The sequence below is a fragment of the Choloepus didactylus genome, chromosome 21 (genome assembly GCF_015220235.1).
Source record: "Choloepus didactylus isolate mChoDid1 chromosome 21, mChoDid1.pri, whole genome shotgun sequence".
NCBI lineage: Eukaryota > Metazoa > Chordata > Mammalia > Pilosa > Megalonychidae > Choloepus > Choloepus didactylus.
In genome coordinates this window covers 8157865-8171489 of record NC_051327.1, presented here as the reverse complement: position 1 = coordinate 8171489, position 13625 = coordinate 8157865, and the positions used below count along the sequence as shown (strand labels likewise).

The 13625-nt window shown below is 36.8% G+C and overlaps 1 protein-coding gene across 1 annotated transcript in view; it reads left to right on the top strand.

Moving 5' to 3' along the window:
* The first annotated feature begins 160 nt into the window (after positions 1–160).
* LOC119518087 (ankyrin repeat domain-containing protein 26-like) overlaps positions 161–13625 on the top strand; it is a 130048-nt gene continuing 116583 nt past the window's right edge. The window contains exons 1-6 of the mRNA XM_037815161.1: positions 161–644; positions 2038–2152; positions 2304–2477; positions 3322–3428; positions 10604–10741; positions 12888–12958. Of these exons, the coding sequence (XP_037671089.1) occupies positions 436–644; positions 2038–2152; positions 2304–2477; positions 3322–3428; positions 10604–10741; positions 12888–12958 (814 nt within the window). The 5' untranslated portion in view covers positions 161–435. The remainder of the gene's footprint in view (positions 645–2037; positions 2153–2303; positions 2478–3321; positions 3429–10603; positions 10742–12887; positions 12959–13625) is intronic.

Sequence of the window (13625 nt, the reverse complement as noted above, 5' to 3'; positions counted from 1 at the left end):
CCGGCTCCCGAGGCGCGCGCGCGCACTGACGCCGGCTCCCGAGGCGCGCGCGCGCACTGACGCCGGCTCCCGAGGCGCGCGCGCGCCACTGACGCCGGCTCCCGAGGCGCGCGCGCGCGCGCACTGACGCCAGCGGGAACCGTTTGGCTACAGTTATTCTGGGCCAAGAGGTTCCGAGGCGCGCGGGCGCACTGACGCCAGCGGGAACCGTTTGGCTACAGTTATTCTGGGCCAAGAGGTTCCGAGGCGCGCCCGCACTGACGCCAGCGGGAACCGTTTGGCTAGTTATTCTGGGCCGAGAGGTTCCGGGCGTTGTTTCCTGGGTGGATGTGTGACAGAGATTGGGTGGGGTCCCCTCTAGCGCTGGTTCTGGGCTCGGGGGACCGCGAAGAGCCGAGGGACAGCTGAGGTGTCTCCGGAGCCGGTGCCTCAGCGATGAAGAGGATTTTCGGCTTCGGGAGGAGGAAGAGCGATCCGTCGCTGAGCTCCGACAGCTCCTGCGGGGACGGTGAGTCTGGGTACCTCCTCCAGGACCAGGACCTTGGCAAGATCCACAGGGCCGCCAGTCGCGGCAAAGTGGCCAAAGTGCAGCAGATCCTGTTGCTCGGAGAAAATGGCGTGAATGACAAGGACAAAAAGAACAGGTGATTATAAAGTTTTCTTTAAAAATATTGTACTCTCCAACTGTATTTATCCATTATTTGAGCCATTCTTGCATCTGTTTTTTTCATCAAACATAGCCTCAACACCTGTTACACAGCAGACAGATTTTTCTGTCCGGATCTTTTTATCCTTAAAAACTTCAAGTTTACCTGCCTAGTCTGAGCAAGTTGAGAAATTTAAAATTGAAGTATTAAGACTTAATGTGAATTGAAGTTTTTCCTCTCTCCCTTCATACAAAAGCATTTCTGAAAGTAGGAATTGTAAAAAGAAAACTGTATAAATTAAAGCAATACTTTTGCAATAGGAATTATCATTTGTATTTTCTACTTTTTTTTTTAATTTTCATAAGGATGCAGCTAAAATTTTATAAGTACAGAGAAAAACTTTGCCTTCTAAAGTTTATAACAACATTAATGTTAATATTAATCGCAGGAAATACATGACTTACATACATTGTATACTTCTAAATATTGAATAAAATGAGCTATACCTATTTATTTAAATTCTGAGTTTCCTTTGGCTGAGTTAAAGTTTCTTGAAAACCAAAGTAACAATTACTTTATCCTTTTAATTCTTTTTGTTGTTGTTTTATTTCAGCCCTCTTTCCCCATAACACTTTTAAGAACTAAACTTTATTCAGATGCCAACCAAATGACTTGAACTTCAGTAAACCTGTTGTATGTACCATATTTCTCTTAATATAAGGCACTGTGAATTGTGAGATGTCCCACTGAAGATGTCCCATTGTTTTATGTATCAATAAGAAATTTTTTAAAACACAGCTAACTATGGTTGTAAGGCGTCATCAATGTTAAGTTGCATTCCAATGTCAGAGCTATTAAAATGGGAGAAAATGAGCATCTTTGAATCATGGAAATACAGTTTTTCTCTAATTCTTAATACATACCTGCAAAATAAGTATAATTGTATCATTTTACTTAGTTGAAATGTTATCATTGTTCAGTAGGAATGATAATTTTAGCTAACATTTATTGAGCTGTTTTTTCTGCCAGGACCTGTTATAAAGACTTTGTATAGATTCTCATTTAAGCATCACGCTGGTGTCCTGTGAGATAGCTACTATTTTTCTCCCCATTTTACTGATAAGGAAGTGGAAGCACAGAAAGGCTGATAGCTAATAAGTCACAGAGTTAAAATAGGATTCCAACCCAAATTGGGCTGAATCCAAAAGCCATGCTCTTTCATTAATGTAGTAAGTAATATGCACTAACAAATATTAAACTTCAGAAGAAAATAAGTCTTTGTTTTGAAGGCATAGGAGTAACATGCTCTTTAATGTTTACAAATACACTAATAATTGTACATCTTGAGATAGTGACTATAAGTTCCTAAAAAGTCCTCTCCCTTTTATAGGACCGCTCTGCATCTGGCCTGTGCCAATGGCCATGCAGAAGTGGTAACTCTCCTGGTAGAGAGAAAGTGCCAGCTGAACTTCTATGACAATGAACAAAGGACAGCTCTGATGAAGGTATGTAGTGGCCAACTGTTTCAGCATGAGATGGATTTGACTTAAATACTTAGGATAAAAACAGATTCGTGTAACTAATCGGTGAAATATTTGGACTGTTTATTCTTAATTCCTAGAATTTGAAGTCTGTTTCTCCTTCTAATACTGACAGGCTGTACAATGCAAGGAAGAGGAATGTGCAACCATTCTGCTACAACATGGTGCTGACCCAGATATTATGGATGCCAGTGGCAACACGGCTCTCCACTATGCTGTCTGTGCTCAGCATATACCAATAGCAGCCAAACTGCTTTCATACAATGCAAATATTGAGGCAAGAAACAAGGTAGAGATCTACTAGCTTCGTTTACAAAGTATTTGAAATAAATTTATTTTACTCTTCATGTAAGTAAGGTCTATTTTACATATTTGGTTTGGAAACAGGCTTTATTAAAATAAACTAGACAAAAGCATTTTACAATAAATAGAATTCTTGCTGCTTTTGACAGTTACTGTTTTATAAAAAATGTTTATGTAAAAGTGATTTATCTTTCAGTGACCAAGGCTTAATTTAAAAGAGAAAAAAAGGAAAAGAAAAAGGAGAGAACAATCAAATATTCAGATCAATTTGGAAATTTAGTAATTGAGGGAAAATACCAAGAGAAGATTTTTTTTTTCAGTTTTTATGTTTAGGCAAGGTGCTCTTCAATTCTGTGGATGATAATTCTCAGTTTGGAAAAGGGTGAGTTGTAAACTTGCCTAGAGATCAGTTTTAGGCAGTCTGTGAGGAAATCAAATTGAGTGAATTGGGCAATGAGACAGAAAAACGAATAATTAACTGACATCCTATTCTGGCAGAAATAGCCACTTAGATAAGAGTCTAACCTCTGCTCTCAAATCTCGAATATCTTGATGGGAAGCTGGGAGGAAAGGATTTCATGCACAATGAAATTAAGGTACAGTTTGAGTTTACTAGGCTCTGTTTCACACTGCTACCCAGGAAAATTAAATCCAGTTTTTGTTATGTACTCTATTACTTGCTCTTTCCTTTTTTGGCCATATCTCCAAATTATAAAGGGAATTGGCCATGCAAATGCAAGATGAAACTGAAGTGATCTTTTTTAAGGTTTAAATTCACTTGAGAAAATAGGTAATTTTGTAAATTATGAATTGTTTTTACTAATTTTCAGAATGACTTCACACCACTTTTACTTGCTATACATGAAAACGAACAGCAAATGGTGGAATTTTTAGTAAAGAAAGAAGCAAATATACACGCAGTTGATAAGGCAAAAAGGTACAGTAGTTCTTTCTTTTTTTAAACCTCAGTGGTGTTACAGAGTGGGAAGAACCACTCATGTCAGAGAGATAGAATTACTAAGAAAAGGATTAACTTATGATTATTTTTTTATGGTGAAAAATATCAACACAAATCATCAGATAGTAGAAAAGTAGTTTTTCTCATGGGGCAACATGAAATCCAGGATGTAGCAGGATTTCATATTCTTTTATGATGTTGGTTGATATTTGTGATGTATCATCTGATTTTTTTGTCATATGATCTCATAGTAATGATTTTGTAAATTACAGACTCTAATTTTTATTTTACTTTATGATACAATACTGAATTTTTTTTAATGTTTTTTATTGTGAAGTATAACACATATACAGAAAGATGATAACTTTCAAAGTACGATTTAACAAGTAGTTATAGAGCAAATTTCAGAGAATGTTATGGATTACTATTCCACCCTTTTAGTTATTTCCTTATTGTGAAATATAATGTAAATACAGAAGTGTGATAACTTTCAAAGTAGAGTTTAACAAGTTGCTATAGAGCAAAGTTCAAAGCATGTTATATGTTACAGTTCCACCATGTCAGTTATTTCCTTCTAGCTATTCTAGTACCCTAGAAACTAAAAAAAAATTGTATAAAGATTCAGTATTCGTAATCCTTTGTTAAATCCTGTCTTGTCAGTTGATTACCGTCTCAGGGATATCTGTGTAGTGACCAGCATAACTTGTTCATATTCAAAAAGGGTGTCAACATTATGGGGAAGGGGCATGCATCTGGTTGATGTTCTTGGAGAGGCTGTTGCCTCTGGGATTTTAGGATTTATCTGGCATAGGAACAGTCTAGGAGATTCAAGTTTCTGAAAAGTAAACTTAGTGAAACTTTTATAGAGTCTCAGATAGGGATCTAGGTATTCTTGAGTATTTTTGGACTACTGTTGATTAGGGCTTGGCATACTGTGGGCATTTGGAATATCTACCTGGAACTGGCATAAGAGTAACCTCCAAGATAGCCTTTTGACTCTATTTGAAATCTCTTAGCCACTGAAACCTTATTTTGTTACTTTTTATCCCCCTTCTGGTCAAAAAAGCATTCTCAATCCCTCAATGGCAGGGCCTGACTCATTCCTAGGAGTCATGTCCCATGTCGCCAGGGAGATTCACTCCCCTGGGAGTCATGTCCTACAAGGGGTAGGTTAATGAATTTATTTGCAGAATTGGGCTTAGAGAGAAAAAGGCCATATCTGAAAAGCAAAGAGGTTCTCTGGAGGTGACTCCTAGGCGTAATTATAGGTAGGCTTAGCTTCCTCTTTTACAGCCATTAGTTTCACTAGAGGAAGCCTCTAGATCAGGAGCTTGACTTATTAAGTAGGGGGTTCCTAATTTCATGTAACATGTATTCTGTCCAAGATAAACAATCAATGTCTCACATTATCTTTACTTAGTTGTACAGTCATTGTCACTGTCAAATTTTTAAACAATTATCATAACCCAAAATACCCCAAAGCTCTTATCAGCCCCTGGTTATTTAACCCTGGTATTACTATGGTACTGGTAAGGTATTCCTATTAAATATAGTCTATGCTATTCATATATAGTCTATAATGTGCAATATGTAGTTTTTCCCATATACCATTCTGTTAACTCTTTGTACCCGTGTCATACCTTAGAAGTAGATCATGCAAGCACTTGTGGGATACATACCTTTAAACAAACCCTTTCAATCATGTTTGCCTTCAATGTGGCACTGAATACTTACAGTCTCAATAATGAACAATCATCCCCCCTGTCCATTCCCATACATTTAAGTTCACTGTCATTAACATGTCCGTACATACTAGATTATCATTCCTCCTTCAGTAGCTTCTGTCTATGTCCAGGTCCCCTATAATTGACATTATAAGACACTGATTTTACATTGTTCAGGGAGTTCATAGTAGTGGTAACATACAATATCTCTCCTTTTGTGTCTGACTTATTTGACTCAGCATTATGTCTTCAGGGTTCATCATGTTGTCATATGTTTCAGGACCTCATTCCTTCTTACTGCTGCATAGTATTCCATCATATGTATATACCACATTTTGTTTATCCACTCGTCTGATGAAGGACACTTGGGTTGCTTCCACCTTGGGAAATTGTGAACAGTGCCACCATGAACATTGGTATACAAATGTCTGTTCATGTGACTGCTTTCAGATCTGGGTATATACTGGGAAGTGAAATTGCTGAATCGTAGGGTAACTCGATATCTAGTTTTCTGAGGAACCACCAAATTGTCTTCCACAGTGGCTGTACCGTTATACATTCCCACCAGCAATGAATAAGAGTTCCAATTTCTCCACATCCTTTCCAGCATCTGTAGTCTCCTGTTTGTTTAATAGTAGCCATTCTTGTTGGTATGAAATGGTATCTCATTGTAGTCTTGATTTGCATTTCCCTAGCAGCTAGTGAAGATGAATGTTTTTTCATGTGTTTTATACCTATTTGTATTTCCTCTTCAGAGAAATGTCTTTTTATATCTTTTGCCCATTTTATAATTGGGCTGTTTGTACTATTGTCATTGAGTTGTAGGATTTCCTTATATATGCTAGATATCAGTCTCTTATCAGATATATGGTTTCCAAATATTTTCTCCCATTGCATTGGCTGCCTCTTTACTTTTTTCACAAATTCCTTTGAGGTACAGAAGCTTTTTGGTTTTGAGGAGTTCCCATTTATCTGTTTTTTGTTGCTAATGCTTTGGGTGTAAGATCTAAGAAGTAACCTCCCAATACTACGTCTTGAAGATGTTTCCCTACATTATCTCTTAAGAATTTTATGGTGCTGTCTCTTATATTGAGATCTTTGATCCATTTTGAGTTAATTTTTGAATAGGGTGTGAGGTATGGGTCCTCTTTCATTCTTTTGGATATGGCTATCCAGTTCTCCCAACTGATTTGTTGAAGAGACTGTTGTGTCCCAGTTCAGTGGATTTGGGGGCCGTATCAAAAATCAGTGAACCATAGATCTGGGGGTCTATTTCTGAACTCTTGATTTGATTCCATTGATTTATATGTCTGTCTTTGTGCCAGTACCATGCTGTTTTGACTACTGTGGCTTTATAGTAGGCTTTAAAGTCTGGAAGTGTAAGTCCTCCTACTTGGTTCTTTTTTTTTTTTGAATGTTTTTGGCAATTTGAGGCCCCATTCCCTTCCAAATAAATTTAATAACTAGCTTTTCCAAGTCTGAAAAGTTTTTGGAATTTTGATTGGAATTGCATTGATCTATAGATCAATTTGGGTAGAATTGACATCTTAATGATGTTTATTTAGCCTTTCTATCCATGAACATGGAAATTTTCCACCTATTTAGGTTCTTTTTTATTTCTTCTAGTAAAGTTATATAATTTCCTGTGTAGCAGTCTTTTACATCCTTGGTTAACTTTATTCCTATGCACTTGATTCTTTAAATTGCTATTGTGAATTGAATTTTTTCTTGAGTGTCCCTTCATTAGGTTATTTCTAGTATATAGGAACATTACTGACTTTTGCGCAGTAATCTTGTATCCTGCCAATTTGCTGAATTTGTTTATTAGCTCAAGTACCTTTGTTGTCAGTTCCTCAGGATTTTCCAAATATACGATCGTATCATCTGCCAATAATGACAGTTTTACTCCTTCATTTCCAATTTGGATGCCTTTTATTTCTTTGTCTAGCCAGATTGCTCTGGCTAGAACTTCTAGCACAACACTGAATAACAGTTACAACAGTGGCCATCCTTGTCTCATTCCTGATCTTAGGGGGAAGGCTTTTAGTTTCTCACTGTTGAATACTGTGCTGACTGTGGGTTTTTCATATATGCCCTTTATCATATTGAGGAAGTTTCCTTCAATTTCCTATCTTTTGAAGTGATTTTATCAAAAAAGGATGCTGAGTATTGTCAAATGCTTTTTCAGCATCTATAGAGATGATCACTTGATTTTTCCCTTTCAATTTTTTAATATGTTGTGTTACATTATATAATATTGCAGAAGAAAGAATGAGTGAACTAGAAGTCAAAGCAATTGAATGTGAATGCATCAGAGAACAAATGGTGAAAAAAATAAAAAATTTGAAATGCATCTCAGGGAAATGATAGACAACATGAAGTGCACAAATATATGAATTATTGTGTCCCAGAAAGAGAAGAGAAGAAAAAAGGGCTAGGAAGAGTATTCGAAGACATAGTTGGGGAAAACTGCCCAACCCTTCTAAAAAACATAAATATGCAAAACCAAGATGCCCAGCGAACTCCTAATAGAGTAATTCCAAATAAACCCACTCTAAGACATATACTAATCAGATTGTCAAATGCTGAAGAGAAGGGGAAAGACCCGAATGCAGCAAGAGAAAAGTGATTCACCACATACAAGGGAAAGCTCATAAGACTAAGTACTGACTACTCAGCTGGCACCACAGAGGTGAGAAAGCAGTGGTATGACATATTTAAGATACTGAAAGAGAACAATTCCCAGACAGGAATTCTTTATCTAGCTAAGCTCTCCTTCAGAATTGAGGGAGAGTTTAACATTTTCACAGACAAGCAAATGCTGAGAGAACTTGTTAACAAGAGACTGGCTGTGCCAGTTTGAATATATTGTGTCCCCCAAAAGCCATTATCTTTGATGTAGTCTTGTGTGGGCAGATGTTATCAGTGTTGATTAGATTGTAATTCTTTGAGTGTTTCTTTGGAATGCACCTCACCCAGCTGTGGGTGATGACTCTGGATAATTTCCATGGAGGTGTTGTTCTGCCCATTCAGGGTGGGTCTAAGTTGAGTCACTGGAGCCATATAAATGAGCTGACAGAGAGAATGAACTCAGTGCAGCTTATGAGTGATGTTTTGAAGAGAAGCTACAGCTAAGAGGGACACTTTGAAGAAAGCACTGGAGCTGCAGATGACAGACAGTTTGAAGATGGCCATTGAAAGCAGACTCTTGCTCCGGAGAAGCTAAGAGAGGACAAATACCCCAAGTGCAACAAAGAGTGACATTTTTGAGGAACTGCAGCCTAGAGAGGATTGTCCTGGGAGAAAGCCATTTTGAAACCAGAACTTCAGAGCAGATGCCAGCCACATGCCTTCCCAGCTAACAGAGGTTTTCCGGACACCATTGGCCATCCTCCTGTGAAGGTACTCGATTGCTGATGTGTTACCTTGGACACTTCATGGCCTTAAGCCTGTAACTGCGTAACCAATTATAAAAGCCAATCCATCTCTGGTGTTTTGCATTCTGGCAGCATTAGCAAACTAGAGTAGCTGCCCTGCAAGAAATACTAAAGGGATTTCTACTGGCTGAGAAAAAGAAAGGAGAGAGAGGTCTGAAGAAGGGCACAGAACTGAAGAGTATTAGTAAGGGTAACTTAAATGGAAGAGAAAGAGAGAGGGAAAATATATCTGAGAACTAAAATCCAAAGGATAAGATGGTTGATTCAAGAACTGCCTTCACAGTAATAACACTGAATGTGAATGAATTAAGCTCCCAATTAAAAGATACTGATTGGAAGAATGGATTAAAAAGTATGATCCATTGATATGCTGTTTACAAGAGACCCATCTTAGATGCAGTGACACAAAGAGATTGAAAGGATGGAAAAAACATTCCATGCAAGTAGGAACCAAAAGAAAGCAGGGGTAGCAATACTAATATCAGATAGAATAGACTTTAAATGCAAAGATGTCATAAATGACAAAGAAGGGCACTATATATTAATAAAAGGGACAATTCACCAAGAAGAAATAGCAATCATAAATGTTTATGCACCCAATGAAGGTGCTCCCAAAGTATATGAGGCAAACATTGGCAAAACTGAAGGGAGCAGTAATGTTTTTGCAATAATTGTGGGAGACTTCAATACACCACTCTCTTCTACAGATAGACTAACCAGACAGAGAGCCAATAAGGAAATTGAGAATCTAAACAATGTGATAAAAGAATTAGACTTAACAGACATTTGTAGAGCGTTACATCCCAAAGTAGCAGAATATACATTCTTTTTTAGTACTCATGGAATGTTCTCAAGGATAGATCATATGCTGGGGTACAAACAAGCCTCAATAAATTTAAAAAGATTGGAATTATTCAAAGCACATTCTCTGACCATAATGGAATGGAGCTAGAACTCAATAACCGTGCAGGGGTGGTTCAACATGAGAAAACACTGAATTTCTTAATTCTCATGTAGTATTAACCTCTGCTTCTTATATACTTTTCCTTAAAAGATGCTATATTAAACATAAATATTGAAAGTCATTTTTTCTTTTGGATGACTGCTTTAAGTTGCTTACTTTGAATAATACTGACATGAGATTATTGCTACTTGACTATGACTCTTTCCAGTTATTATGGGCTCATCATTTTTTATCTTTTTTCATTTCTAGTATCTTAAAGATGTTTTTATTTTTAAATGGTATGGGCAGAGGGCAGGAAAATAGCTTTCATTAAATAATCTTTTCCTTTAATGAAGACAAGACATAGGTGGAGGATAAAGAGAAAAGAGATGGGCTTTAGATGCACTGAAGACTGAGTTTAATTCTTGGTGTTCCTACTTGGTAGGGTTGTGACCTTGGGAACATTACTTACCATCACCAAATATATTTTCTGATATGAAAGGGAGGATACTAATACATGCTTCAATGGTGCTTGTAAGTTAGAATATATATATTTATATATATGGCATTTAATTCAATGTCTACCACATGCTCATCAGCATCATTAATATAACTACTGAATGTTATTATTACCATTATTATTATTTTAAGCCTGCAAAGCTTTTACTTATCCCTAGTTGAATTTGAATTACAATGTGTTAACTGTATCAGAATAGGGAAGAAATGAAGAATCCTTCCTTTAAATCTTCACCTACTTCAGATAAGTGACCTCAGTATAGTTTCTTGTCCATCAAGGGACTTTAAATTATCTACTGCTAATGCTGCAGTGGGACAAGCTTCCTTTTGCTTTTTCCCTTCCATATAGCCCTGGAGGTAATTTATGAAAATAATCACATGAGCAACCAAGATGTTTATGTCTGTTAGTGTCTGTAACTAGTTACTGCTCTACAGACAGGGAAAATATTAGCTTGGTAAAGTATATATGAAATTAGCTGTTTAAGTAGTTTAATTAAAGTTCTTGAGGGTGAAGTTATCTTTCTGTTATTTTAGAACAGCCCTCATGCTTGCTGTGAATTTTGAATCACCAAATATAGTCAGTCTTCTTCTTCAGAAAGGTGTTGATGTCTTTTCTCGAGATACCCGTGGATGGACTGCAGAAGAATATGCTCTTTTTAATGGTTTTAGTATGTAAGTGTTTATATTATATACTAGTTATTACTAATCAATGAGGTTTAAGATAATCATAACTGTTACCAAGAAAACTGGTGAGGCAGATTTTATAGTTTGGTTCAGGATGTCTTAGAATGCCTGTGAGTTAGTTCATGTCAGCAGCCAGAAACTATATAAGAAGCAAAGTGCATTCTGAGGCTAGACAAGTTAGAAGGAGCAGTGAATGCCACATTCTTGATGGGAAGAGGTAAGGCTCAGGATTTTTAAGACCCTTATTCTTAGTGCTCCTAAATTTTATCAATTTTATTCCAAGTATCACCTTTATGCATGGGGTACAAATAGGGTTACATCTTGGATTTTTCTAATTAATTATTTGAGTCTTGAAATGTCCAGGTTTGCAGAAAATCCTCTATTTCCCCTTGGTGCTATCATCTGTCCCCACCCCCTTGAATTTTCCAAGAATCCAGTGGGATTTACTAAGTCCAAAAAACACAATCTTCTTTCACAAGTCAAGTGGAGGAAAGAAGGACATTCTAGTGTTTCCATTGCTTCTGTTGCTGCAGTGTTGCTGTTGAAGTCTAGTCCTACAGTCCAGTCATGATTGACCTTTCCTACAAGGATGTCTTTGCTGATCCAGACCCCTCACAGTCTTCAGCGGTGACCCACACTTAGTCTTCAGAGTTACAACTTTTTTTCGGTTCACGTGTGCTTATATGCTCAGCCGTTGTTTCCAGAACACCAGTATCCTGCCCTGGCTGCTGGGCCTTTTAGCTTTAACTGCACACTTAGTAAACAAACTGATATTCCCCTTTCTCTCCCCCCAGTATCTTGTGTGGAGCCTAGATTGTCATGGTGAATTACCCTTTGAGGCCCGAGTTTGCCTTTTCTGCCAGCAGATATTAGTTGGAACCATTCTGATTGTCAGAGAGGTTCATATAATCCTGCAGGAAGAGATCAGAGTTTCCTTTCATCTTTGCTACTAAATCTGTACCCCAAGGCCCCTTTAATCCTGTGGAGCACTTTTTCTCAGGCTGTCGAAAGTCCCATATCGTCTTTCCCCAGAGTAGTAGTGGGTGCCAACTTGTTTAGATTCCATAACTAAGGTCAGCCCCTCAAGTAATCTATTTCCATAATAATGAAAATCTCCCAAGGACTTGCATCTTCACGTCAACTTTTCAAAGCTTGCATAATTTTCAAATTCTGCCTCACAAGGCGGCCATTTGGCAGAATTCTCTGGATCTATGATAGGTTAGTTGGGCTTAGGAGAGCTAAGTCTCCTCCGTGACACATCAGTATCCATGTACTAAAGAAGGGTTACATCTTCCAAGATAATAGAAGATAAACATGGAAATTAAGCATCATTCTAATAAAGATCAGAGTTTGGGTTGGTAAAGAATGAATAGTAGTCCAAGCCAGGTCTTAACCTCTATTAGTTTTCTGCCCTTGGTGTGATTAACTACAATAACAGGTGCCAATTATGTTACCTAATTTATTGAGGTAGTATATTTATAATATAAGCATATTTAGTTACAAGTTATGTAATAGCTAAGATGCTCTGAAATTACAAACCACGAAGAATATCCAAAATTAGGTCTTAATAACATTTTTTGAAAACTGCAACATTTGCATGTTTGAACTTATGGGAAAACCGCATTGGGTTTTAGTTGAGATACCAAAATAGTTTCAGCAATAAAGTTCAAGACAAATTATTCCATTGCTTCACTATTTCTGTGAGCAGTGTTTTGTATATTAGCCCATTAAATCCTCATAACACTTGGTGAAGTGGGACAGAAAGATCCCTGGTTTGTAAAGGAAGACATTGAGCCTCAGAGCAGGGACTTGTCTAAGGGCAAATAGTTTGTGTTACAGAGCTAGGACTGCTGCTGAGTGTAGGAAAATTTCCACTGTGTCCCACTAACTCCAGCTAATTTACTGCCCTGAATTCAGGACCACTTCACCTTATTTTTATTTTTTTCTTCTTTTTTAATTAAATGCTTAATAAAAAGTTTGCAGAGCTTGTATTTTGTAGTATATGGGATAATTAAAGTTCTGAATTCTTAGCTCTGTCATCATCCGAATCTTTTGAGAATCATTTAGTGTATATAACAAATGTTCTTTATATGAGCATTAAAGTAGTAATATTATCCAATTTTTTTATACATAGCAGTCGCCAACTGATTTCTGAGTATAAAGAAAAAAAGCTACCTGTGAATTCCTCTCAAAATAATAATCCAGGTAAGACTTCTGATAGTGGAATTACTCTTCATGGTTCTACCATAGATAAAGAAAATCAGAGCAAGAAAGTTTTGATGTAATGAAAGAGCAAGTTAAAAAAATCAGTGTGTAAATTCATGTGTTTTTTCTTGCTTAATAGTCTAGAATTCAGAATTTTTTAAGAAGTTAATTGTAAGCAGTTTATATTCTGAAATAGTATATTGTCTGAAAAGAAATTTACTTATTTAATCATGGCCCCTGAAATCCCATATATGTTTCTGTAAATAAGAAAAAAGAATTTTAAGTTAGAATGTTGTATGTTTCCTGTATGATCACATCACAACAAATTGGACACATTATAAAAATGGGTATTTTATTTTATTTTTACAACAAACAGATTACATTTAGTAAATTAATATTAGTTATTGCATAGTGACTTGTGTCACTAAAAAAATAACTGTCTTTAAAATAGGAACTCAGCAGTACCGTGCTGTTACCATAAACAAATGACCAGTCAGTAAGAACTGAAAAACTTAGTATGCTCTAACACCAGTACATGTTTTTTTAAAGATACCTACTGATAGTACAGAAGTCAGGAAAGCAAGTCCTTTTTGAGACACTGCTTATTTTACATTTTGTCATACCAACAAGACCTCACTATATTGGCTTCATTCTTCATATAAATTAA